The sequence below is a fragment of the Mauremys mutica genome, unplaced genomic scaffold, assembly GCF_020497125.1.
Source record: "Mauremys mutica isolate MM-2020 ecotype Southern unplaced genomic scaffold, ASM2049712v1 Super-Scaffold_328, whole genome shotgun sequence".
NCBI lineage: Eukaryota > Metazoa > Chordata > Testudines > Geoemydidae > Mauremys > Mauremys mutica.
Window position 1 is genome coordinate 433,378 of NW_025423357.1, and position 25,266 is coordinate 458,643.

General features: G+C 53.9%; 3 protein-coding genes and 1 long non-coding RNA gene across 5 annotated transcripts; all 4 read left to right on the top strand.

Moving 5' to 3' along the window:
• The first annotated feature begins 1,457 nt into the window (after positions 1–1,457).
• On the top strand, positions 1,458–4,581 carry LOC123361587. Its single transcript, XR_006576177.1, has 3 exons — positions 1,458–1,903; positions 2,600–2,733; positions 4,448–4,581. It is a non-coding gene; the product is annotated as an uncharacterized LOC123361587 (long non-coding RNA).
• A 162-nt stretch (positions 4,582–4,743) lies between these two features.
• Positions 4,744–13,919, top strand: LOC123361586 (zinc finger protein OZF-like). 2 transcript variants are annotated; one of them, XM_045001573.1, is made up of 2 exons: positions 4,744–5,321; positions 11,121–13,919. In XM_045001573.1, the coding sequence occupies exons 1-2, from the start codon at positions 5,288–5,290 to the stop codon at positions 12,659–12,661; spliced, it is 1,575 nt and encodes a 524-aa protein (XP_044857508.1). In that variant the 5' UTR covers positions 4,744–5,287; the 3' UTR covers positions 12,662–13,919. The 2 variants fall into 2 exon arrangements, with proteins under 2 accessions (XP_044857508.1, XP_044857509.1); XM_045001574.1 differs by having other exon boundaries at positions 11,124–13,919.
• Positions 13,920–15,963: 2,044 nt separating this feature from the next.
• On the top strand, positions 15,964–21,785 carry LOC123361557 (kinesin-like protein KIF22). The gene is made up of 5 exons (XM_045001534.1): positions 15,964–16,181; positions 16,285–16,412; positions 16,495–16,655; positions 21,360–21,400; positions 21,752–21,785. Exons 1-5 carry the CDS (start codon positions 16,003–16,005, stop codon positions 21,783–21,785), a joined length of 543 nt encoding a protein of 180 aa, XP_044857469.1. The 5' UTR covers positions 15,964–16,002.
• Positions 21,786–22,210: 425 nt separating this feature from the next.
• On the top strand, positions 22,211–23,240 carry LOC123361584 (kinesin-like protein KIF22). Its single transcript, XM_045001570.1, has 4 exons — positions 22,211–22,257; positions 22,480–22,683; positions 22,775–22,834; positions 23,102–23,240. Exons 1-4 carry the CDS (start codon positions 22,213–22,215, stop codon positions 23,159–23,161), a joined length of 369 nt encoding a protein of 122 aa, XP_044857505.1. The 5' UTR covers positions 22,211–22,212; the 3' UTR covers positions 23,162–23,240.
• Positions 23,241–25,266: the final 2,026 nt, after the last annotated feature.

Genomic DNA, 25,266 nt, shown 5'->3' on the forward strand with positions numbered 1-25,266 from the left:
AGGCAGGGACCCCTGGGGGGGTAACGGAGGCAGCCCCCCCGGTTATCCCCCCCCACAGACAGAGGCAGGGACCCCTGGGGGGGTAACTGAGGCAGCCCCCCCCGGTTATCCCCCCCCCCCACACACAGCGGCAGGGACCCCTGGGGGGGTAACGGAGGCAGCCCCCCCGGTTATCCCCCCCCCACACAGAGGCAGGGACCCCTGGGGGGGTAACGGAGGCAGCCCCCCCGGTTATTCCCCCCCCCCCCACAGACAGAGGCAGGGACCCCCGGGCAGTGGGGGCTGCGCTGTGGGAGGGGGGACCAACCCCCCCCGCCACCCGGGGTTCTGCCCCTCCCCCTCCCCGGCCCCGCCTCCAGTGTTTGACCCCGCCCCCTGCCCAGACTCCGCCCCCCCGGGGAGTTCCGGGCCGCTCAGGGCAGCGTGAGGGCGCAGCGGCTTCAGCGGGTGCTACTGAGCATGCGCCGTCCCAGCCCGGGCAGCCACCGCCGCACCCGCCTCCCGGGGCCGAGCCGGTGACGCCACGTCCGCAGGGCGGGGCCAGGGGCGGGGCGGGGTCTGTACGGGGCGGGGCTGGGGCCAGGCTGGGCCCGAGCGGGCGGCCGCGCCCCGGGGCAGGCTGGGAGAGGTAGTTCCTGGCGCGCCGCGGGCCGGAAGTGACGTCACGATCGCTGATTGGCGGAGAGACCCCCCCCGGGGCCCGTCGCGCGCGCGGGGCCGGACCGAGACGGCCGGGGGTGTGAAATGGGGGGAGGGATGGGGGAGGGGGCAGCGGGTGGGAAAGGGGGGGGAGGGGTGGGGGAGGGGGCAGAGGCGGTGAAATGGGGGTGGGGAGGGGGAGAGGGGGGGAAGGGGGCAGGGGTGGGGGAGGGGGCAGAGGGTGTGAAAGGGGGGGAGGGATGGGGGAGGGGGCAGAGGGTGGGGGAGGGGGAGAGGGTGTGAAATGGGGGTGGGGAGGGGGAGGGGGAGAGGGTGGGGGAGGGGGCAGAGGGTGTGAAAGGGGGGGGGGGAGGGGGCAGAGGGTGTGAAAGGGGGGGAGGGATGGGGGAGGGGGCCAGGCAGTGGAATGGGGGGCAGGGGTTGGGGGGAGGGGGGAGAGGGTGTGAAGGGGGCAGGGATGGGGGAGGGGGCAGAGGGTGTGAAATGGGGGAGGGATGGGGAGGGGGCAGAGGCTGTGAAATGGGGGCAGGGTTGGGGGAGGGGGCAGAGGGTGTGAAGGGGCAGGGATGGGGAGGGGGCAGAGGGTGTGAAAGGGGGGGAGGGATGGGGAGGGGGCAGAGGGTGTGAAATGGGGGTGGGGAGGGGGAGAGGGTGTGAAAGGGGGGGCAGGGTTGGGGGAGGGGGAGAGAGTGTGAAGGGGGGCAGGGATGGGGGAGAGGGTGTGAAATGGGGGGTGGGGGAGGGGCAGAGGGTGTGAAGGGGCAGGGTTGGGGGAGAGGGTGTGAAATGGGGGGGGGCAGGCGGGGGGGATGGAAAGCTGTCGCTGTGAATCCCTCTCAGCGCATGGGGAGCGAGGGGGGGGCGGACGGAGGTTCGATCCCCCGGCTGCAATGATCCCATTAGAAGGATTCTGGTCTCCTCCTTCCTGAGCCACGTTTCTGGTAGACGCGTGTTCATCCGGAGTCACTGCCAGGCAGAACAGGGAGTGACTCCAGATTAACCTGGGGGCAGATCAGATCAGGGCGTGTCCCTGTGGGGAGGGGGTTTCAGTTGTTGCCAGAGGGGGGAAAGTGACTCAGTTTCTCTCCATCTCTTTCTCTGCTCAGGATATTGGGGTTGAGGTTCCTGGTTCAGATGCTGCTGCCCCGATTGTGGTGTGGGAGCCCAGGCTGAGCAGCTGCTGCTCCCCCAGCGGGATCGGGGCTGGGGAGTGACCGTGAGTGAAGCTGCCTCTGTGCCCAAGGTGAGGATTTTCTCCAGCTGGGGCGGGGAATCGCTCAGGCCGGGGCCTGCCCTTCCCAGGCTCCTTCAGGACCCACTTGCCTGGAGGAGCCCAGCCAACCCCACCCCCTGCCAACTGGCCGAGACTGACCAGCCTTCTGCATCAGTCCCAGGCGGCTCAGCTCCAGGGAGACAGGTGGTGGGAAGCAGAGACTGTGGAAATGGCAGAAGTGCTTAATGCCTTTTGTTTCCGTTGTCACCAAAAAGTTTAGCAGCAATTGGACATCTAACTTAATGAATGCCAGTGAAAATGAGGTAGGGTCAGAGGCTCAAACAGGGAAAGAACAAGTTAAAAATGACTTAGGTTAGATGTCTTCAAGTCACCAGGGCCTGATGAAATGCCCCCTAGAATGCTGAAGGAGCTGACTGAGGAGATCTCTGAGCTATTAGCGATTAGCTTCAAAAAGTCATGGAAGACGGGAGAGGTTCCAGAGGACTGGAAAAGGGCAAATCTAGTGCCCATCTGTAGAAAGGGGAGTAAGGACAACCTGGGGAATTACACACCAATCAGCTTTTTTTAATTCCCCGGAAAGATAATGGAACAAATAAGCAATCCGTTAGCAAACACCTAGAAGATAATAAGGTGAGAAGTAGCAGTCAGCATGGATTTGTCAGGAACAAATCGGGTCAAACCACTCTACTGTTTTTTTCCTGACAGGATAACAAGCTTGTGGCTAGAGGGGAAGCGGTAGACATGGTATATCGTGACTTGAGTAATGCTTTGGATACTGTCTGGCATGACCTTCTCCTAAACAAACTAGAGAAGTACAACTGAGACGGAACTACCATTAGGTGGGTGCGTAGCTGGTTGGAAAACTGTCCCCAGAGAGTAGTTCTCAGTGGTTCACTCTCAAGCTGGAAGGGCCTAACGAGTGGGGTCCTACCGGGATCAGTTCTGGGTCCGGTTCTGTTCAATATCTTCATCAGTGATTTAGATAATGGCATAGAAAGGACACTTAAAAAATTTGTGGACCACACCAAGCTGGGAGGGGTTGCAAGTGCTTTGGAAGATGGGATTAAAATTTAAAATGATCTGGACAAAATGGTCTGAAGTAAATAGGATGAAATTTAAGAACATAAGAATGGCCGTACTGGGTCAGACCAAGGGTCCATCCAGCCCAGCATCCTGTCTGTCCACAGTGGCCAATGCCAGGTGCCCCAAGGGAGTGATCTCTCTCCTGCCATCCATCTCCACCCTCTGACAAACAGAGGCTAGGGACACCCTTCCTTACTCATCCCGGCTAATAGCCATTAATGCCCTTAACCTCCATGCATTTATCCAGTTCTCTTTTAAACCCTGTCATAGTCCAGCCTTTGCAGCCTCCTCAGGCAAGGAGTTCCACAGATTGACTGCGCTGCGTGAAGAAGAACTTCCTTTTATTTGTTTTAAACCTGCTGCCCATTAATTTCATTTGGTGACCCCTAGCTCTTGTAATATGAGAACAAGTAAATAACTTTTTCTTATTCACTTTCTCCAGACCACTCATGATTTCATATCCCTGTATCATATCCCCTCTTAGTCTCCTCTTTTCCAAGCTGAAAAGTCTCAGCTTCTTTAATCTCTCCTCGTGTGGGACCCGTTCCAAATCCCTAATAATTTTAGTTGCCCTTCTCTGACCAAATAAGGACAAATGTAAAGTGCTCCACTTAGGAAGGACCAATCAGTTGCACACATACAGAATGGGAAATGACTGTCTAGGAAGGAGCACTGCCGAAAGGGATCTGGGGGTCAGAGTGGACCACAAGCTAAATGTGAGTCAACAAAGTAACCCTGTTGCAAAAAAAAGCTAACTTGATTCTGGGCTGTATTAGCAGGAGTGTTGAAAGCAAGACACGAGAAGTCATTCTTCTGCACTCCTCTGTGCTGATGAGGCCTTAGCTGGAGTATTGTGTCCAGATCTGGGTGCCACATTTCAGGAAGGATTTGGAGAAAGTTCAGAGAAGAGCAACAAAAATGATGAAAAGTCTATGAGGGAAGATTGAAAAACTTGGGTGTGTTTAATCTGGAGAAGAGAAGACTGAGAGGGGACATAACAGTTTTCAAGCACGTAAAAGGTTGTTACAAGGAGGAGGGAGAAAAATCGTTCTCATTAACCTCTCAGGACAGGACAAGAAGCAGTGGGCTTAAATTGCAGCAAGGGAGGTTTAGGTTGGACATTAGGAAAAACTTCCTAACTGTCAGAGTGGTTAAGCACAGGAATAAATTGCCCAGGGAGGTTGTGAAATATCGATCTCTGGAGATTTTTAAGAGCAGGTTGGATAAGACACCTCTCAGGGATGGTCTAGCAAATACTTAGTCCTGCCATGAGTGCAGGACCTCGTGAGGTCCCTTCCAGTCCTGTGAATTTATGCTTGTGCTGTTCTTTTGTACTCACCCATAGTTTTGAATATTTCTGTTGTTTGCATGACAGAGTCGAGAACATCCATCTGCGGGGAAAGAGCCGGGGGGGAACTGTGATGTGACGTGACAGTCCTGTTCTGACACATCCCCTTCTTGCCCTGACAGGCTGCAGTGTCACGTCCCATCCTTCCAGGGACCAGGGAAGGGAAATGGCTGCCGTGGGGCCAGCTCAGGTAGGGATTATCGGGGAGTTGCTGGTGGGCTCCTGTTGGCGGGAGAAAGGCTGTAAAGACATAGGAGGTGGGTGCTTCTGGGGGTGGTCAGGAGCTGGGAGGGGGCAGGAAATACCCAGGGTGGAGAACGGGACGGGGAGAGGGTGTGACAAACCTGGTGGGATTAGTTTATGGTGAGGCCTAGATTCTAGCAACAGACCCATGCGGTTTGTGGGTGGAAATTCCCTAATTTATCAACCCCCCTGGACTGGGCTGGGGAAACGTACCAGCCTCCAATACTGGAGTCTGAACCTACTAGCCAGAGGGCAGCCCCCAGTGAGACCCAGGGAAGACACCCCATCCCTTCCCATCCAAGTGCTGGCACTGGGGAGGGTGTTGGGATTCCTGCCAGGGGGCCTGTCCCTGGACCCTGCTGGGGGCTCCATCTCCTGTATCAGCTTCTGGCAGGTAGGTGAGTGTTGAATGTTCAGACCCCTCCCATCTCTGTCTGCTAGAAGGGGGTGAGGGGCTCTCTCTCTCTCTTTCTCCCCTCCCCCTGATGCCTCCTGGCTGCTCTGATGGGGAAGGGGTGGGATCCTGCCTGCCTCCCACAGCTTCCATGTGATTGGCCCTCGCCCCTGTGACCGGTGGGGTTGTCACTGGGCAGCAGGTGCAGAGTGGGGGGCTCTTGCTCTTTCAGGGGCCGGTGACCTTCGAGGAGGTGGCTGTGTATTTCACCAGGGAAGAGTGGGCTCTGCTGGACCCCGCTCAGAGAGCCCTCTACAGAGACGTCATGCAGGAGAACTATGAGAACGTGGCCTCGCTGGGTAAGGATTCCCGTCCCCTCGGTTCTTAGAGGGGAAATGAAGCGTGAAGGTTCACAAGGCACCCTCAGCGTTGCCCTGTTTCAGCGACACCCCGACAGGCCAGTGACCCATAGACCAGCGCTCGTCCCTCCCCGCTACAGAACACTTTGGGAGCAGAGCACAGGCGCAGGACAGCGCAAACGCTGACACCGTCTCTTTGCTAAGGCAAAACTTGGGGTTAGGTCCGATGTAGGGAACAGAAGCTGCCTGCCCTGGCCTGCGCTTGGACCCTGAGCCTGCTGCACACAATCCATCTTGGACTTCCATAATGTCACCACCCCTTTACCCTTCCAATGAGTCCTTGCCCCCACTTACCCCTCCCTGAGCCCCGGGGACCCCAGGCACGTATGGCACCAGCCCCTGCTGACAAACCTTGTGGCAAGAACACACCCAGTGAGATCAGGTAACACGCAAAAGAAGAAGTTACTCAACTTGTGCAGTAACAATGGTTCTCTGAGATGTGTCTCCCTATGGGTGCTCCACTGTAGGTGCTAGCACGTTAGAAATAGCTGGGTAGCTTTCCACACTACTGTGCCCCTGTGAAAGAGTAGGAAGCACAGACTGTCTGTGCGGGGGAGGGGAGAGCCAGAGGTTTAGGTGAAGATGCAGGAATTCAACTGTGAGCTGAGCTTGGCCTGGGGGAGGGGAGGTGACACCTCTGGCCAGGGCAGACAAAGGAAAGGAGCTGAGGAAAGAGGAGGGGCCGGAAGGAATGGGCAGATGAGTGCTGGCTGGAGAACAGAGGGGAGGCAGGGAGACCGAGCTCTGATCCCCAAGGGGGGCTGTGGGGCCCCCCAAGATGGACCTATCCGGGGGATCCGGTTATCTGTGCCTGCAAGACCTGTGTTGGACTGTGTTCCTGTCGTCTAAATAAACCTTCTGCTTTACTGGCTGGCTGAGAGTCCTGATGAATCTGCAGGGAGTCCGGGGGTGCAGGACCTGACTCCCCCACACTCCGTGACAACTGGTGGCAGCGGTGGGATCGACTGCACCCCGCGGACGGCGCTTCCTGCAGTAAGTGACTGGGGAGCAGTAAAACGAAGGGGCGATTCACCCCTGGGCGAGTGTGGCCCGAGAGAAGGACTTTGCAGTAACAGGGTCCCCCGGGGGATCACAGCGAGCGGTCCCAGGGGCGGAGGAGTCTGCAGCTCGACCCTGGCAGAGAGGGGGTGACCTCAAGGACTGGCACACTAGGGGTCCCCCTGGAACCCGTGGGGAGCGGCGAGCACCCCGGCCTGCGAGTGGCCAGCAGGAAGATGTATTCCCAGAAGCGCAAGTGTGAGCTGGTGGAGCTGTGCAAGCAGAGGGGGCTGCGCCATGGGAAGCTCACCAAGGCCCAGCTGATTGCCCGGCTGGAGGAGAGAGATCGAGTCAATGAACCGGTCCCTGTCTCTGAGGGAAGCAGCCCGGCAGATGCAGCGCAGGCACCAGTGTCTGTCCCTGCTGGGAGTGGTCAGCCGGCTGCTGAGGGCTCCTCGAGACCTCCCACCCCTAGGCCTAGGGGGAGGGGGAGGAGGAGCCCAGCTACCGAGGGCACCGTGACCCCCCCGGCCGGCAGGGGATCGTCCCGGCGACGCTCGGCCTCCGTGGAACTCAGGCGGCTGGACTTGGAGAGAGAGATCAAACGGATGGAGATGGAGATGGAGGAGCGTAAGGAGCTGAGGGCATATGAGGAAAGACAAAGCCAGCGTGAGCTGGAGGAGAAGGAGAAGCAACGTGAATTCGAAGCGAGAGAGAAGGAGGAGCAGCGCAGACATGAACTGGCCCTGGCCCAGCAGAACAACAGTAAGACCCCGGCTGCGGTGAGTGAGGGGGGGCCCAAGCCTACAAAGAGCTTCGGTAAGAGCTTCCTGGCCCCGCGTAAGGAGGGGGAGGACATAGACACCTTCCTGACGGCCTTTGAGAATGCCTGCGAGCTGCACCAGGTGGACCCTGCAGACAGGATCCGGTGCCTCACCCCCTTACTGGACCCCACCGCCGTGGAGGTGTACAGCGAATGAGAGGGGAGGAGGCGCGGGACTACAACCTGTTCAAAGAGGCCCTGCTCCGCGAGTTTGGGCTGACCCCGGAGATGTACCGGAAGAGGTTCCGGGGTCAACGTAAGACCCGGGAGGGCACATACCTGCAACTGGTCAACCGGGCGCAGGGGTACGCCCGCAAGTGGACGGCTGGGGCCCAAACGAGAGAGGACCTGCTTGACCTAGTTGTACTGGAGCACCTGTATGCGCAGTGCCCATCTGACCTGAAGCAGTGGCTGATGGACCGGAAGCCGGAGAACCCGCAGCATGCAGGCCGGCTGGCCGACCAATACATGGACAGTCGGGCGGGGGATGGCAGGGAGGCGTCTCGAAGGAGCAGGTCTGCCTCAACGCAGAGAGAGAGAGTCACCATGGGACCTCCCAGAAGGAGCCGAGGGAGGGCCCCCACCAAAGGGAAGCATCGGGCGTCAGGTCCAGCCGTCCCACTCGAGGGGACCCACGAGACATGGGCTGCTATCAATGTGGCCAACCGGGCCACGTACGGGGCCAGTGCCCCAAGCTCCGGGACAAACTGAGCAGACCAACCCCACACGGGTCAACTTGGTAGAGACCCAGCCGGATGAGGGGCAGCGTTCGCACGAAAGGGGGGTGGGCCGCGTACCCCCTGCGAAGGAGGGAGGGGGGCCCCGGGTTGACCCCTCCGAGGGGCTGGATGCTCCCAGCCCTGAGTTTGGGGTTTACAGGGTGGGCACGGGACTACCCCTCCGGAGCGAGTGCCTTGTTCCCCTGGAGGTAGACGGGAAGGAGGTCACTGGGTACTGGGATACGGGCGCAGAGGTGACGCTGGCCCGGCCGCAGGTGGTGGGCCCGGATCGGATGGTGCCCAACACCTACCTGAACCTGAGGGGTGTGATCGGGACCCCATTCAAGGTGCCTGTAGCGAGGGTGCACCTAAAGTGGGGGGACAAGGAGGGCCTCAAGGACGTGGGGGTGCACCCACATTTGCCCACGGAGGTGTTAATGGGGGGACACCTCGAGGACTGGCCAAGTAACACCCAGGGTACCCTGTCCGTGAACCGTAGTCAGGGTCGACGCAGGGCTCTGCACCCTGACCCCGGGGAAAGTACTTTGGCCGAGACACCGGACCCTGACCCGGTAGGGAGGGAACGCCCAGGGACGGGGCTCAGAGAGGCTGTGGCCCCATACCCAGCCGGTGAGAGAGAGCAGATCCCCGCCCCTGCCCCAGCGGCTGAGTACCAGGCCGCGGTGCGGGAAGACCCCTCCTTGCGGAGGATAAGGGACCTGGCCAACCTCGGGGGGGGACAGACCATGGGACGAGGTGGCCGGAAAAGGTTCCTGTGGGAGAAGGGGCTCCTGTACCGAGAATGGGCTCCCCCAGGGAAGATGGAGTCAGGAGGGATCAGGAGGCAGCTGGTGGTACCCCAGGAGTATCGCCACCAGCTGCTGTGCCAGGCCCATGACATGTCCCCCTCAGGGCACCAGGGAGCCTGGCGTACCCAGCAGCGGCTGCTGCAGAACTATTACTGGCCTGGGGTCTTTGCCCATGTCCGGCAGCACTGCCGCTCCTGTGACGTCTGCCAGAGGGGGAGGAAGGCCCGGGACAGGGGGGAGATGGCTGTAAGGCCCGGGCCCCACCCCGAGGAGCCTGTCTGGAGGGGGGCCAGGGTCAGGAGGGGGGCTCTGAACCGAGAGAGCCTGAATCACAGCCCCCCAGACTGGAACGTGGGGGGAAGGCCCCAGCCCCGTGTGCACCCCAGGGGTACTGGGGTGGGGAGAGGGCGCGGGCGGCATAAGGTTGTAGGTGGGTCCGAACTTCCCCGGGTCACTGGCTGGAGTGACCCCGCTCAGTTCAGTCTCGGAGGGGGGAGAGGTGTGAAAGAGTAGGAAGCACAGACTGTCTGTGCGGGGGAGGGGAGAGCCAGAGGTTTAGGTGAAGATGCAGGAATTCAACTGTGAGCTGAGCTTGGCCTGGGGGAGGGGAGGTGACACCTCTGGCCAGGGCAGACAAAGGAAAGGAGCTGAGGAAAGAGGAGGGGCCGGAAGGAATGGGCAGATGAGTGCTGGCTGGAGAACAGAGGGGAGGCAGGGAGACCGAGCTCTGATCCCCAAGGGGGGCTGTGGGGCCCCCCAAGATGGACCTATCCGGGGGATCCGGTTATCTGTGCCTGCAAGACCTGTGTTGGACTGTGTTCCTGTCGTCTAAATAAACCTTCTGCTTTACTGGCTGGCTGAGAGTCCTGATGAATCTGCAGGGAGTCCGGGGGTGCAGGACCTGACTCCCCCACACTCCGTGACAGCCCCTTTCAGGAGTCTGATTTGTGTTGCGTACCTCCGAGTTACATCTCATTTAAAAACGACTTGCTTACAAAATCCGACATAAAATACAAAAGTGTCACCGCACACCATGAATTGCTGCCTTGCTCATTTTTACCATATCATTATAAACTAAATAATTGGAATATAAATATTGTACTTACATTTTAGTGTATATTATATAGATCAGTATAAACAAGTCATTGTATGAAATTTTACTCTGTACTGACTTGGCTAGTGATTTTGCCGTAGCAATTCTGGAAGACCTCTGCGTACCCCAGGGGTACACATACCGCTGGTGTAGACACTGCAGCTCAGGCTTCAGAGACTGAGCTCCAGCCCAATCTGCAACATCTTGGCAGTTACATACAGCCTGCCAAGGCCAGTCTGGGGACCCAGGCTGGGAGGGTCTCTCCCAGAGGCAGCACATACATCGCAAAGTACAATACAGTTGTGTTCTCACGTTCTGCTTCCCTCAGACCCAGTAGTTCCCTCCCCAGACTCCCTTCTCCCTGAGTGTTTGGATGGGAACTGGATGCAGAATTGATCTTCTCCTCTCTCCCGTTTGGGGAAATTCAGTCCCTGATTTTCTCCATCTCCAGCTATTCTCTTGGTTTGTTCCCCCCCATTTCCCTATCCCTCTCACTGAAATATTTGAAACATACAAGAGTAAATGGGAGACTTTGACTCCCTTTGAAGGATTGGGACAATTTAAATCCCATGCAGTGGCTGATAACACCGCCTTTGAAATTCTCCTCTCGGCTAAGGAAATACTGAAGAATGTAAAGGAGATGAATAAGAACTCTGCACCAGGCCCTGATAAGATCAGTCTCAGAGACCTACTCCTAGCGGATCCGGAATGTACTGCTCTTGAGAAGTTGTTTAATACGTGGCTAATCACTGGTATGATACCTGATACCATAAAAGAATGTCGTTCTCTACTAATCCCTAAAACTGCAGACCCTGAAGCCCTAAAAGATCTGGGGAATTGGAGGCCTTTAACTATTGGATCCATTATATTACGGCTGTTCTCGAGGATAATAACCAATCGACTGGCCAAAGCATGCCCAATAAATGCTCGACAAAGAGGGTTTATTGCTACACCAGGCTGTTCAGAGAACCTCAAGATACTTCATACAATATTGATGCAAGCAAAAAAGAGCAAAAAATCGTTGGGGTTTATATTTGTGGACATTGCTAAGGCGTTTGATTCGGTATCTCATGATCACATTATGTGGGTAGTACAGGAAAGGGGATTGGATCAACATATTGTGAATATAATTGAAGATTCTTATAAAAAGATCCATACTCGAATAGAAGTTGGTATAGAACGTACTCCATCTATTGAAATTAAAGTTGGTGTTAAGCAGGGAGACCCTATGTCTCCACTGTTATTTAACTTGGCAATGGATCCTCTAATCACGGATCCTCTAATTCTCTGTCCCAGCAGGTGAGGAGATGGTGAGAGAGACCGTGGAGCAGAAGCCTCAGCAGGAAGAGGAGCAAGTGGAAGCACATGGGGTGTTATTGCAAAGATGCAAAGGGAGTGTGTCCAGGAGTTGTGAGCGGGGAAGAGGCTCTCAGGGGCAGCACAGGCCAGAGAAGCAGCAGGGAAACCAGCCAGCACAGAAAGTTGGAATATCTGTTAATTATCGGGGAACTCACAAAGGCCTCAAGGAAGCCACGGCCCAGCAGAGAATCCTGACGGGAGAGAGAAATAACACGGGCTTTGAGGGTGGGAAAAAGTTCAGGAGGCACTCACACCATCAGAGAATCCACACCGGAGTGAGACCCTATGGATGCTGCGAGTGCGGGAAAACCTTCACTGAGCGCTCAACCCTTATTCGCCATCAGAGGATCCACATCGGAGTGAGACCCTATGGATGCTGTGAGTGCGGGAAAACCTTCACTGAGCGCTCAACCTTTATTCGCCATCAAAGGATCCACACAGGGGAGAAACCCTATGGATGCTGTGAGTGCGGGAAAACCTTCGCTCAGCGCTCACAACTTATTAGCCATCAGAGGATCCATACAGGGGAGAAACCCTATGGATGCTGTGAGTGCGGGAAAACCTTCACTGAGCACTCACGCCTTATTCGCCATCAGAGGAGCCACACAGGGGAGAAACCCCATGAATGCTGTGAGTGCGGGAAAACCTTCGCTCAGCGCGCACACCTTATTCGCCATCAGAGGATCCATACAGGGGAGAAACCCTATGGATGCTGTGAGTGCGGGAAAACCTTCACTGAGCACTCACGCCTTATTCACCATCAGAGGAGCCACACAGGGGAGAAACCCCATGAATGCTGTGAGTGCGGGAAAACCTTCGCTGAGCGCTCACGCCTTATTCGCCATCAGAGGAGCCACACAGGGGAGAAACCCTATGGATGCTGCGAGTGCGGGAAAACCTTTGCTCGGCGCTCACACCTTATTCGCCATCAGAGGAGCCACACAGGGGAGAAACCCCATGAATGCTGTGAGTGCGGGAAAACCTTTGCTCGGAGCTCACACCTTATTCGCCATCAGAGGATCCATACAGGGGAGAAACCCTATGGATGCTGTGAGTGCGGGAAAACCTTTGCTCGGAGTTCACACCTTATTACGCATCAGAGGAGCCACACAGGAGAGAAACCCTATGGATGCCATGAGTGTGGGAAAACCTTTGCTCAGATCTCAGGCCTTATTTCACATCGGAGGAGCCACACAGGAGAAAAACCGTATGGATGCCGTGAGTGCGGGAAAACCTTCGCTCACTTCTCAAATCTTATTACACATCAGAGAATCCACACAGGGGAGAAACCCTATAAATGCTGCGAGTGCGGGAGAACATTCGCTCAGCACCCACACCTTATTGCCCATCAAAGGAGCCACACAGGAGAGAAACCCTATGGATGCTGTGAGTGCGGGAAAACCTTCGCTGGGAGATCAGGCCTTATTACACATCAGAGGAACCACACAGGGGAGAAACCCTATGGATGCCGTGAGTGAGAGAAATTCTTCCATCACGACTCTTCTCTTATGTATCACCAGAGAAGCTGCAAGGGAGACAAACACCATGAAAATCTCGTCTGGGTCTCAGAAAAGATTGTTTGTTTTTTCCTTTTGCTAATTCCCAAGTAGTGAACTTTGAGGCGGCATTTGTGGCTCCTTCACGTGAGTGGTCTGCTTTTCCCTTTTGCAGCTCACCTTTCCTTGGAGTGAAGCCCACGGTGTTTTTCATCAACCCCCTTGTCCTGCATCATGGAAGTGTGCGTCCCTCCAGGAATGTCCGTCAGCCCCAGGTGGGGGAGCCAGGAGTGACCTTTACTTGGTACGTGGAGGTTAAATCGACCTGGGCCTTGGCTCCACTAGGGTTTTCCGTGGAGTTAGCTAGATTGCGTTAGGGATCCTGATGTAAAAACACAACTAGTTTTTTCAGTGGAGAAAACAGCCCATATAGCGGCCAGGGTAACGTAGCAAATCTCCTCACCACTGGACACAACCTCCGTCACTTTTCCTGGTCTAACCAAATTTAGAGCATCACGTTTATACTTTTCCTCCCACTGCGAAGTGATTGTTAGTCACCAGGTTCCCCCATTAGGGACAGATTGGCTCGTTCCCAGATTGCACTGGGTTCTGCCGAATAGCAGTTGGGTCTTGTACCCTTTCTCTCAATGTAAATATACCAGAGAAGGAGTGAGGATAGAGGGTGTGATGAAGTGGGGATTTTCCCTTGTTATGTTGTATGTGAGTCTTACTGTTGAGCCTATGTGAGTTTTACATGAATACTGTGTGTGCCTCAGTTTCCCTGTGTGCTGCACCAATTCCTGGGTGCTGGGAATAGGGGTGCGTGACTGTGACGAAGTGAGAATGTTCTCAATGTTTTCTTTGAATACTGGGTGGGTGCCTGTGCCCCAGCAGGGAGTGGGGAGTGTTGACCTGGGAAGGTAGCAGGGGAGGTTTATTGGGACTGGCTACATTGGGGATGGGAGACTTTCCTTGAGGGAAGATACCTGAGCATGTAACATGAGAACCCAGGAGTGGGGTTGGAGCCAGGTAACACGTCTGCCCGGGAAACTGGACAGAGGCTGGGGAAGAGGCTGGAGGGAGTTTCAGTTTGGAGATGGCTGGGGAAATGGAGGGGAGCCAGACAGGGCTCTGGTCTTCCTGCCTCCCCAGAATGGACCCGGCCGAGGGGTCCGGTTCGCTGTACCTACAAGCTCTGTTTTAGTCCATGTTCCTGTCATCTAATAAACTTCTGTTTTACTGGCTGGCTGAGAGTCACGTCTGACTGTGGAATTGGGGTGCAGGACCCTGTGGCCCCCCCAGGACCCCGCCGGGGCGGACTCGCTGTGGGAAGCGCACGGAGGGGTAGAGGATGCTGAATGCTCCGAGGAGAGACCCAGGAGGTGAAGCTGTGGGAGCTTCTTGCCCTGCAGACAGTCTGCTCAGAGAGAGGAGGCTCCCCCAGAGTCCTCCCGGCTTCGTAGGGAGCTGGCTGGTTGGTTTTTTTCCATTACGGCGATGCTAGAACTTGCGTCTGACGAAATGGGGATTCACCCATGAAAGCTTATGCCCCAATACGCGTGTTAGTCTATAAGGTGCCACAGGACTGTTGGTTGTTTTTACAGATCCAGACTAACATGGCTCCCCCTCTGATACTAGAGCTTCTGTAAATAATGAGACTCAGTCCTAATGAACAAAGGAGGTTTGAACGGCTCAGAGGAGAATGCAATGGGAGAATCTCATGTCCTGATTCTGAGTCATCATGGAATCATTGTCATAGGTTTATTCCCCATTTTGAACTTTAGCGTCCAAAAGATGGGGACCTGCATGGATCCTTCTAAGCTTAAACCCTAGCTTAGATCTGGTAATGCTGCCACCAGCTAGAAATTCCCGTGTCTAGCACACTCCCTGTTCCCCCCAAAACTTTCCCCGGGGAACACAGATCCAAACTCCTCGGATCTTAACACAAAGGGAAATAGCCCATTCCCCCCCTCCCCCTCCCTTAGCCGTCGGAGAGATCACCTTGATTCAAACAAAGAGGGATTCCCTTTCCCCCCTCCTCTTCCCCTGAGACTCCAAACAAGGGAAGAAATCAATCAAGTTCTAAAAAGAAAATATTTTATAGAAAGAAAGAAAAACATTATCTCTAACACCAGGATGAAAATATTACAGGGTCTAGCTTATAAACCTAGAGGGACTCCCCCTGTAGGGTTCCTGGGGGGGCTTAGAGGGTTCCAGGGGGCCCCCAGCCCTCTCTCTAGGCTGTAGGGTTTCCAGGGGGCTTAGATAGTTTGGGGAGACTCCCCAGACCTCTATCCAGGCTGTAGGGATCTGGGGGGGGGGGGCTTAAGTTGTTCTGGGAGACCCCCAGCACTCTCTCCAGGCTGTTGGGGTCCTTAGGGGTCTTAGAGGGTTCAGGGGGGCCCAGACCTCTCTCCGGTTTGTAGGGGTCCCGGTGTGGCTTAGGGGGTTGGGGGGACCGCCCCAGAGCTCTCTCTAGGCTGTAGGGTTCCTGGGGGGGCTTAGGGGGATCTGGGGCCCCCCAGCACTCTCTCCTGGCTGTAGTGGTAATGGGGGCACTTAGGGGATTCCTGGGGGCACCCCAGCCCTCTCTCCTGGCTGTAGGCATCCCGGGGGGGGCTTAGGGGGTTTGGGGTACCTCCTAGCCCTCTCTGCGGGCTGTAGGGGTTCTGGGGGGCCCTCCAGCATTCTTTTAATGCTGTAAGGGTCTAAGAGGGGGCAGGCTGTGTTGCGGGGGTGGGGGGGGTATCAGGAGGGGAGGAGTCAAGAGTGGGCAGGGCAGCAGGAGGGGAGGAGCTAAGAGGGGGCGGGGCTGGGTATCAGGAGGGGCGGGGCTAAGAGGGCACGAGGCTGGGTATCTGGAGGGGAGGAGCCAAGAGGGGGCGGGACAGCAGAAGGGGAGGAGCTAAGAGCGGGCTCCCTGATTGGCTGGTGTCCGAGCAGGGGCGGGGCTAGTGCCAAATACAAATGGCTGTGGCCCGCAGGAGTCACAGCTTGTGGGGGACCCAAAAGAGAGCAGGAGGCTCGGTGGGGGGGCGTGAGGTGGGGAGAGAAGATGGGGCACCAGGAGGGGACACAGGGAGGGGGTGCGGGAAGGGCACCGGGAGGGAGGAGGAGAGGGGAACAGATGGGGGCACTGGAGGGGGAGGGGAGGAGCCCGAAAGCTGTGGGGGGGGCCATGGGGGGCAGAGAGCAGCAGGTTCACCCCCTAGCTCAGCTTGGGGAGTGGAGTGGGGGGAAGCCCATTTGCAGTCTCCTAACTCTCCTCCCCCCAGCAGCGAGCTCTCCCCCCCTGCCACCCCCCAACCCCTGTGGTGGGCACCATGCTGTCCCAGCAGAGAGCCAGCCTGGCCGAGCCCCGCCGTGCCAGCCCCCCAGCCCACGTGCGAGTGTGCGTCCGCCTGCGCCCCTGCAGCCAGGGGGACCCCTGCATCCGCGGCCTGGATTCCCGCTCCCTGGAGATCATCTATTGGAGGAACAAGATGGAGACTCTACAGTACGAGTAAGTGGGGTGGGGTGTCCCCGGGTGGGGTGTCTCCAGCTGGGGGTGCCCCTGGGCTGAGCTCCTCCCTTGCCATCACAGGATGCCCTACCCTGTTCTCCAGGTTCGACACCTTCTATGGTGATCCAGCCACCCAGAATGACATCTACACCGGCTCCGTGCGGCCTGTCCTGTGCCACCTGCTGGAGGGGCAGAACGCCAGTGTGCTGGCCTATGGGCGCACCGGTGCTGGTGAGTGAGGGGGAGGCTGAGCCCAGAGGCGGGGCGGGGGGCTGTGGAAGTTGAGGAAGTGATTTCTTGCCCCCCACCCCAGGTAAGACGCACACCATGCTGGGCAGCACTGAACAGCCAGGTGTGATCCCACGGGCGCTGCGGGATGTCCTGCAAATGACACGGGAGGCGAGCCGCTCACCCGGGGCTGAGGAGTGGGACTTCTCCGTCTCCATGTCCTACCTGGAGATCTACCAGGAGAAGGCAAGTATAGGAGTGGGGAGGACAGGACTAGGGGTGGGGGAAGAATTGTCCAGCCAGCTGCTGGACCCACTGTTGCAGATCCACAGGACGGGTACTAAGACCCCAGCTTTGGAGCAGTCTCGGAGTGCAGCCTGATTTGGGGTGGGTTAGTAGGGTCAGCGGAATTTATCCACTTAATTTAGTTTTATTTGGTAATTAATTTTCTAATTAATTAATAATATTAGTAATAATTAATAGGTAATAATATGGGTATGGTTTGCCAATATGTGTGATCAAAAGATAAGAGTTCGTCTTAAATCAGGCTTCACAGAATTTATACAAGGAGATTCGGGTATATGACAGGAACTTACACTGAGACAAAATTAGTCTTTAAGACCTTTTATTTAAAATCAATGAAACAATAAGTAAATGTTAAAAGCAGTTTGAGATTACAAAGTTACAAATATCACAGTTCTATAAGAGATATACCTATGACAAATTTACCTTGTGCAATAGACACTTGGGTGTGGTTTCACACTTATTTTAAAAGGAAATAATAAAAAGACCGAGTATAAGTTTACCCCTCTAAACTAGATGCTTTTAAAAAGATAAAGCAGAAATTAGATTCCTTTATACTTACAGCTGTGAAAAGAAATACCATCAGTAGTTGACAGCCTTCATAGGGGAGACAAGGTGAGACCATAAGGAAATAGCTGGATATATCGCCTACCATATGGTGTATCAACACCCTTTTTATAGGGAGAAATCCTTCCTCCTATGCCCAAATTTGTCCTTCCCCCACGGAAAGGTTAGGGTACCATCCCTCATAGATATGCCTATGAGTGACAGATATGTACGCATCTGTGGTGTACTTGTTAGATTTGTGGGCAAAAATCCCCACTTTCCACCCTTTCCTAGGTGAAAGGTCCCCAGACATTTGCGTAGGTTTGTATTCTATTCTTACTTTTCTGAGTAAGGGTCCTAAAGGTTGCTTTCAGCGTCACGCAGGAAGTTGGCCAGGGTGTCTGGCCTGGATGTCTGTAGGTGTCTTGCATTACAGCTATTGTAAATAATTCTATAATCTATGCAGCCTACACACTTTTATCAAAAAGACATTTTATACAGACCAACAGATTGATCCTCAGGGCTACACGCCCCCCTTTGACGGGGTGATTTACATCAAGAAACCCCATCACCTAGGATTCAATATCTGTGGGGCCCTTTTTAGTTTCATACCTGGGCAAATTTTGGTATGTATCTGGAATGGGCACCATGTGTATATATATTCATCTTTATCCCCAGGTGGTGCTCGTCTGTGCATTTGTTTAGTTAATTGTCTGGGTGTCTGTCTAGGTCTCTGCCTAGTTTTTGGCTTGGATTTGTTGCGTTTATACAGCATATAACCCAAAATAAGGAAATTAATTCCAATCCCAATTCCTTGGATAATTACCCACACTTTTAATCCGAAATTCTCTCTAGAAATTATTGCAGGCTCATTACCTTCATTCATTAATTGGGTAACAACTTGTTGGGCTTCGTCCATATTATTAGTAATTTGAATGAGGTGAGTCTCCTTACGAGTCATTAATGATTTCAGTTGTAACCCTAATGGTGAAATATAGGCCAAAAAGGTGGGTGTGCTTTAAATAGTTAAATTCTGGTAATCAGGGTTAGACTGAATAATGGTAATGTTCTCAAAAGTAGGGATAGGGGAAATAACTTGATTTCCTATTACAGTGGGTTGCCTTGGGATAAAACAGAAATTTGGCTCTGTGACAGGACACTCCAAGGGACCATACTGGTACCTCTTTTGATTGGTAACCACGCAAAATTGGTTCCTTCCAGCATAGGTCACCCTCTCTATCGGAGTCTTCCATGTGGTCAGCCTCACCAGGCATGACGATGATGAATTCTGTGCTCTCTCTCCCTGTAGTCCACACAAAACAGTGTCTGATTCAAACACATTACATCTACAGATATACTGAGGTCCTTTTTCAGAACAACAGGCCATCTGTGGTACTTTCCACGTCTGAGTTGGAGTGTGATAGACTACCAGGGGAGGTGCATTAATGCGTTCCCTGTAGATGTCATCTTCAAGGTGACATGGATAGAATGGATAGCAGCCAATTGCCTGTACACATCTTTGTCTGGGTCAAACACTGGTAACGAGACCGTGAATGAAACATACTAAGACCGTGCCATTATACAATCTTTTGCAAGAGAACAACTGTCTCGGTTGGGGTGAGGTGTCACAGATCCTATTTCTCTCATAGCACCCACTGACAAATGCTGGCATGCATCCAAACAAGTGGATCTTTCCTTTTCCAGCTTTTGAAAACATTTAGGACAATACCAACTTATTAGTTGTTCATCCTTAATTAAGTCAGAAACTTCTCCTAATTTTAAAGATCGCAATGCATCAGTAATTGTGCTTACAACATATTCCCCATATGCAGAGCATATAATTTCTTTCCCCAAGTGCTGATCCCTTTTCTGATCATTGTTTAAAGCAATTAACTGGTTAATTTTCTGTTGAGTTTCATTAAACAATTGGGTTATATCATGCATATCATAAACAGTAAATCGTTCTTCCTGTGCCAATCCCTTTATTCCCTGTAACATTGGATTGACTACTCGGTTAGCTTCCTCTTTTAACACATAATCTATATGCTTGCGGATTTTTCCAATATCCGCTTGGTTCCAAATTGACATTCCTGCACCAAATAGTCCTGTTAGGGATCCTAAACCTCCAAGGAGATTTAAGCTACGTTTTCTCCTAAGAGTTTGTGACTTAGGAACTTTATCATTCTTTAACAGAACAATATCTCGCACTCGTTGCTGATAGGCTACAATCCTATCCACAAGTCGTACTGAGAAAAAGGAAGCCACTCTAGTATGCTGACAATAGCTAAATTCTCCCAAGTACCAATTGGACAAATTTAGCACTGCAGGAATATGCATAAATTGAAATTGATTAATTACTTTCCCCATTATGGGTGTTGTGGTAAGACCACTAACAGGTCCTGGGTTTAACACTGGACAATTTACATCATTTGCATCCTCCCCCCTTAGAATTTTCATCTAAGGGCCACATCTTTTTCCAACCACTAGAGGGTAGTGCAGTTACTTCCACCAATTGATATTCAAACGTAACATCCTCCCCCCGAATTCCCTTAACCTGTTGAATCGGGTTGACGACCAGTTTTGGATTAAGTATAATAGTCCGTTCCTTCTTTGTTGGTATGTTCTGTTGCTTGGGCTCAGACAACTGAGTACGATTGGATCGTCTGGTTTCCTGGGGTTGCAATAGTTCAGTTTCAGACTTAAGATTTTGGCATAGTCCTACCCTTAGAGCAACAATAAGGGTGTAATAAGTCAAAAATGTCAATGTCATGGTTGCAAACTGCTGGGCTCCAGTTGTTGCGATTTCATCTGATCACTTAAGTCCTGAGGAGGAAGTTGCTCCTGCGACCTGGACGATCGATACAGCTTTAACTGGTTAGCATGATAAATCTTGTCTCCATTATGCTTTCCTCCTGTTATTCTGATTTTATCTACTGCTGAACTGAGTTTATCAATGATTTGGAAAGGTCCAATCCATCGATTACACAACCCATGTTCTGGTGACTTATATGACAATAACATTACTTGATCTCCTACCTCCCAAGTATTCTCTCTCTGGTTTTTGTCAAAGTAAGCCTTTGCCTTACGTCTGGATTTTCCCAATTTGGCAGCTACCTGCAAGTGAATGTGATTTAAATGTTTTTGCAGATTTTGCAGGTAGGTATCCATTTTTATTCCCTCTAATTGAGTGCCACTAGCTTGCCAAATTAAATGTTCTGGTAACCTCATTGTTCGGCCTGTCATCACTTCAAAAGGTGTTTTATCAGTAGATGCAGCCGGTGTTGCCCTCAATGCCATTAAAATTAAAGGCATGAGGGTGTCCCAGTTATGTCCATTGGCATCAACCAGTTTCCTCAACATCACTTTTATAGTCCGATTGGTTCGTTCCACCATCCCAGATGACTGTGGTCTGTATGGGATGTGTAGTCTCTGCGGGACTCCCATCAATTTAAGACAATCCCTAAAGAACTGTCCTGTGAAATGTGATCCCTGGTCCGATTCTACCTTTGCAGGGATCCCCCAGCGAGAGAAGACTTGTTCTACCAAGACCTTGGCAGTGGCTTTTGCAGTATTGGCTTTAAGAGGAAATGCCTCTATCCACTTTGAGAAAGGATCGATAATCACCAATAAATATTGTAGAAGCAGCAAAGAATCCTGTGGCACCTTATAGACTAACAGACGTTTTGCAGCATGAGCTTTCGTGGGTGAATACCCACTTCTTCGGATGCAAGTAGTGGAAATTTCCAGGGGCAGGTTTATATAGGCAAGCAAGAAGCAAGCTAGAAATAACGAGGTTAGTTCAATCAGGGAGGATGAGGCCCTGTTCTAGCAGTTGAGTGAAAACCAAGGGAGGAGAAACTGGTTCTGTAGTTGGCTAGCCATTCACAGTCTGTTTAATCCTGAGCTGATGGTGTCAAATTTGCAGATGAACTGGAGCTCAGCAGTTTCTCTTTGAAGTCTGGTCCTGAAGTTTTTTTGCTGCAGGATGGCCACCTTAAGACCTGCTATTGTGTGACCAGGGAGGTTGAAGTGTTCTCCTACAGGTTTTTGTATATTGCCATTCCTAATATCTGATTTGTGTCCATTTATCCTTTTCCTTAGAGACTGTCCAGTTTGGCCGATGTACATAGCAGAGGGGCATTGCTGGCATATGATGGCATATATTACATTGGTGGACATGCAGGTGAATGAACCGGTGATGGTGTGGCTGATCTGGTTAGGTCCTGTGATGGTGTCGCTGGTGTAGATATGTGGGCAGCGTTGGCATCGAGGTTTGTTGCATGGATTGGTTCCTGAGCTAGAGTTACTATGGTGCGGTGTGCAGTTACTGGTGAGAATATGCTTCAGGTTGGCAGGTTGTCTGTGGGCATTTACATACTAAATTGGTATGTAACTAGCTCACAAAACTGGGGGGGGGTGTTGGGAAAATTCAGGGGGGGGTGTAGGGAAATCACTGGACCCGGCCGAGGGGTCCGGTTTGCTGTATCTACCAGCTCTGTTTTAGACCCCGTTCCTGTCACCGCATAAGCCTCTGTGTTACTGGCTGGCTGAGAGTCTGACTGTGCAGTGGGGGGGCAGGACCCTGTGGCCCCCCCAGGACCCCGCCGGGGCAGGCTCGCTGTGGGAAGCGCACGGAGGGGCAGAGGATGCTGAACGCTCCAAGGTCAGACCCAGGAGGTGAAGCCGTGTGAGTTTCCTGCCCTGCAGACAGTCTGCTCCAAGGGGGAGGAGGCTCCCCATAGTTCTGACTGGCTTGGTGGGGAGCAGTTCCAGAGCATCGCCCGGTGACTCCGTGACAACCAGGCGTCCTGGTTCCCAGCCCCCCGCCCTCCCCACTCTAACTACTAGACCCCACTCCCCTCCCAGAGCCAGGACGGAACCCAGGAGTCCTAGCTCCTACCCAGCTAACCCTGCCCCCTGCTCTGCAGGGCAGACCCCCGTTGGGCAGCAGGCCATGCCCAGTGGAGCCGAAGAGATCCTGGCCATACAGAGGAAGCAGGTGAGAGGGGCTGGGCACAGGGTGCTGGGGGGCAGTAGGGGTGGAAATGTGCCGGGGGGCAGAGTTTGGGGGTGGATTGCTGGGCAGGGGGGCAGCAGGGGTGGAAATGTGCCAGGGGGCAGAGTTGAGGGGTGGATTGCTGGGTGCGGGGGCAGCAGGGGCAGCTTGTGGGGCGGGGCAGAGCTGGGGGGCGTCACCGCCTGGCCCGTCTCCCCCTCACAGGGCCAGGCGGCCACAGGGGCCGAGAACCAGGCCCCGGGCTGGGAGCTGGTGACGCCCCCTGACCTGGTGGCGCGGAGCCGGGAGAACCTGCTGGAGCGGCTCAACGAGGGCGATGCCAAGGAGCTGCAGGCCCTGCGCGGCATTGGGGAGAAGAGAGCCCAGCGCATCCTGGCCTGGAGACAGAAGCACGGACCCTTCAGCCAGGTACTGCCTCCCTCCTGTGGGGCGCTGGGGGGCTGGCCTGTGGGGCACTGGGGGGCTGGCCCACAAGGCACTCATTCTGCCCCTCTCGCAGGTGGAGGACCTGCAGCAGGTGGAGGGGATGACAGCGGGACACGTGGCCTCTTTCCTGAAAGTGAGTGGGGGTGGTCTACTGCTGGGGGGGCTGTGTCAGTGTCATGTTGGGCTGGGGGTGGTGCAGGAGAGGTGGGGAAGCTGTGGGGGGCCAGGGGAGTAGGATGGAAGTGGTGGGGAGTGTGGTAGGGGATCAGTGGGGCTGGAAGCTGGGGGACTGGTGGGGGGGGGGAGATGGAGAAATGGGAGGGGGTGGGGTGGAAGCTGGAGGTGGGGGTGAAGGGGGGCACTGGGGTGCCGCCCCTCTAACTCGCTGCTCTCCCCCCAGGCAAACCTGCTGATCGCCCTGGGCTGCGACCCGTTCTCGCTCCCACCCCCCTCTCAATAAAAGTCTGTGTGTCATTCACCCCGACTCCGCCGCCTCCTCCTTCGCCTGCGCGCAGGGAACCCAGGCGTCTGGCTGCCCCCACCCCAGCATGACCATTAAGTGTCGGCCAAACATGGCGGGGGGAGGGCCCTTCCCTTTAAGTGGCTCTGCCCCTTTAAGGGGGACGGGAGGGGGGTGCACCCCGGGGATGGTGCGGTGTGGGCTGCGCGGGCAGAACCATCTCACCCGGGGGGGGGGGAGTCAGTTACTGTCCTAGCGTGTTCCTCTCATGGTACCTTCCGCCCTGTGTGGGCGTGAGGTCAATCTGAGCGGCCATTTTGTGAATAAGGGGAGGGGGTAGTTACAAGCTAAGGGGCTAGGGGAGGAAAAGGAAACGACCGTTACCATGGCGAGCGCACGCCTGGGGGCGTCAGCCAATCAGCACCTTGTTCCTCCAAGGGTCGTCATGCGCACTTGGCGACTGGGTGCTGAGCGCGGAGGGTTTCGCCCAATCAGAATGTGAAAGTTACTAGTGACCCCCCCTCCCTTAACAACTAGCAGGTGGCCAGTAGGGGGAAGCCGAAGCCTCACGTAACACAGTGACCTAAACTTTTTCACTATCTTTTCTCTTCTGCCTCAAAGCAGAGAAATCTTGCTCCAAGCCAGTGTTTACTAAGCAGCTAACAGAAGCACGGGGTTTGATACCCACCAATGAAGCGTTAACACGGCATGGTCTTTGTCTGAAAGTGTATAAAAAGCTTGCGAAACTTGTGTGCAGCAGAGATCTTTGTACCTGAGTACAGAATTCTCCTTTTTTTTTCTGCAGAATAAAGCAATCTTTCCTTATCCCTGTCAGGCTGTTATTGGCTCTCAGCTAGACGGACCCGATATTTCGGTAACAGTTTCTGGCGACTCCAGATGGGATTCTCCTAGCTCGGACATTGGACTCCGGACGGCTGCAGCAAACTGGGAATGGCACCAACGGGGTGATAGGGATTTTAAGGGGTCCCGCTTGCCCCAGACTGTGTCCCGCTTGCCAAATAAGGAGTTAACGTATAATGTGTGTGATGTGTAATTATGCTTTGTGGTTTTAGCCTTTATAAGCTTGGTGAAAATCTGTTAAAGACAAGGCAGCTACCGCCACCTTCTTTGTGTGGGGCCATGTTGACCTTCCCTTTATGCATATCGGTATTTTAATAAAGGTGCCTCAGTGTGTCTGACCCAAAATCAACGGTGTGGTCAATTTTTCCACGACAGGGGTGTTTGGCCCCTCTTTCTCTGCTTCACCGCGGCCCCTGGGGTTCGTGTTCTGATAAGGTGAGCCCTAATAGGATAAGGAAACACTATCTGGTTCTGTTCTGTTTAACCGGTTACTGTTTTTCTGCTCTGTTCATTTGGGCGTTAGGTGTGTGGGCGGAACTGAACTTCCCGTTCGTAATTCCTCAGAGTGAAAGCCATGTGTGCGATGAAGCTCTGAGGTTGTATTGAGATCCTTTTTGTCCCGTCCCCTGTAAGAAGGAAAACCTGGATTAGACCGTAATTCCCACTGATCTCAAGTAATTCTCTTGTCAGGTTGAGTGTCAGCAGACAGATGGGTGGGTCTCTGGATAAACCCTCTAAGGATAGCCCTTTGGATAATATGTTAAGTAAATGGCCTTTACCTGGTGTTCAGAAAGGAATGTATAGGCAGAAAGCCACTTGACTATTCTGTGTTGCAGGAGGCTACTGTGGAAAATTTCTGGTGTCTCCACCTCCCATGCCTTTTTGCTAGCTCCGGATTCCCCAGTTAATCTGTTGGGCAGAGATCTGTTGTGTAAACTGCGTGCTCAGATTTTCTTTTCAGATGGTAAAATCATCCTTCGGCTGCCTCAAAACCAACTCCCCTAGCTGTGTGCTGTTCTGACCCAGGCTTCAGAGGACTCGATCCTGCCTGCAGGCCCAATCCTACCCGAGCGACTCAGACAGAGTATTCCCCTAGATCAAGACAGCTGTGGATAGCTTTGGATCCAGAAGCTAGCCAGAAAGCAACTGTATTAATGCAAATTATCTAACTGATAAGGTAGAAGCCATTGAAACCTGGGCTGCCTATGAAACAAATACAAGATAATATGGGGTAATTCCTCTGT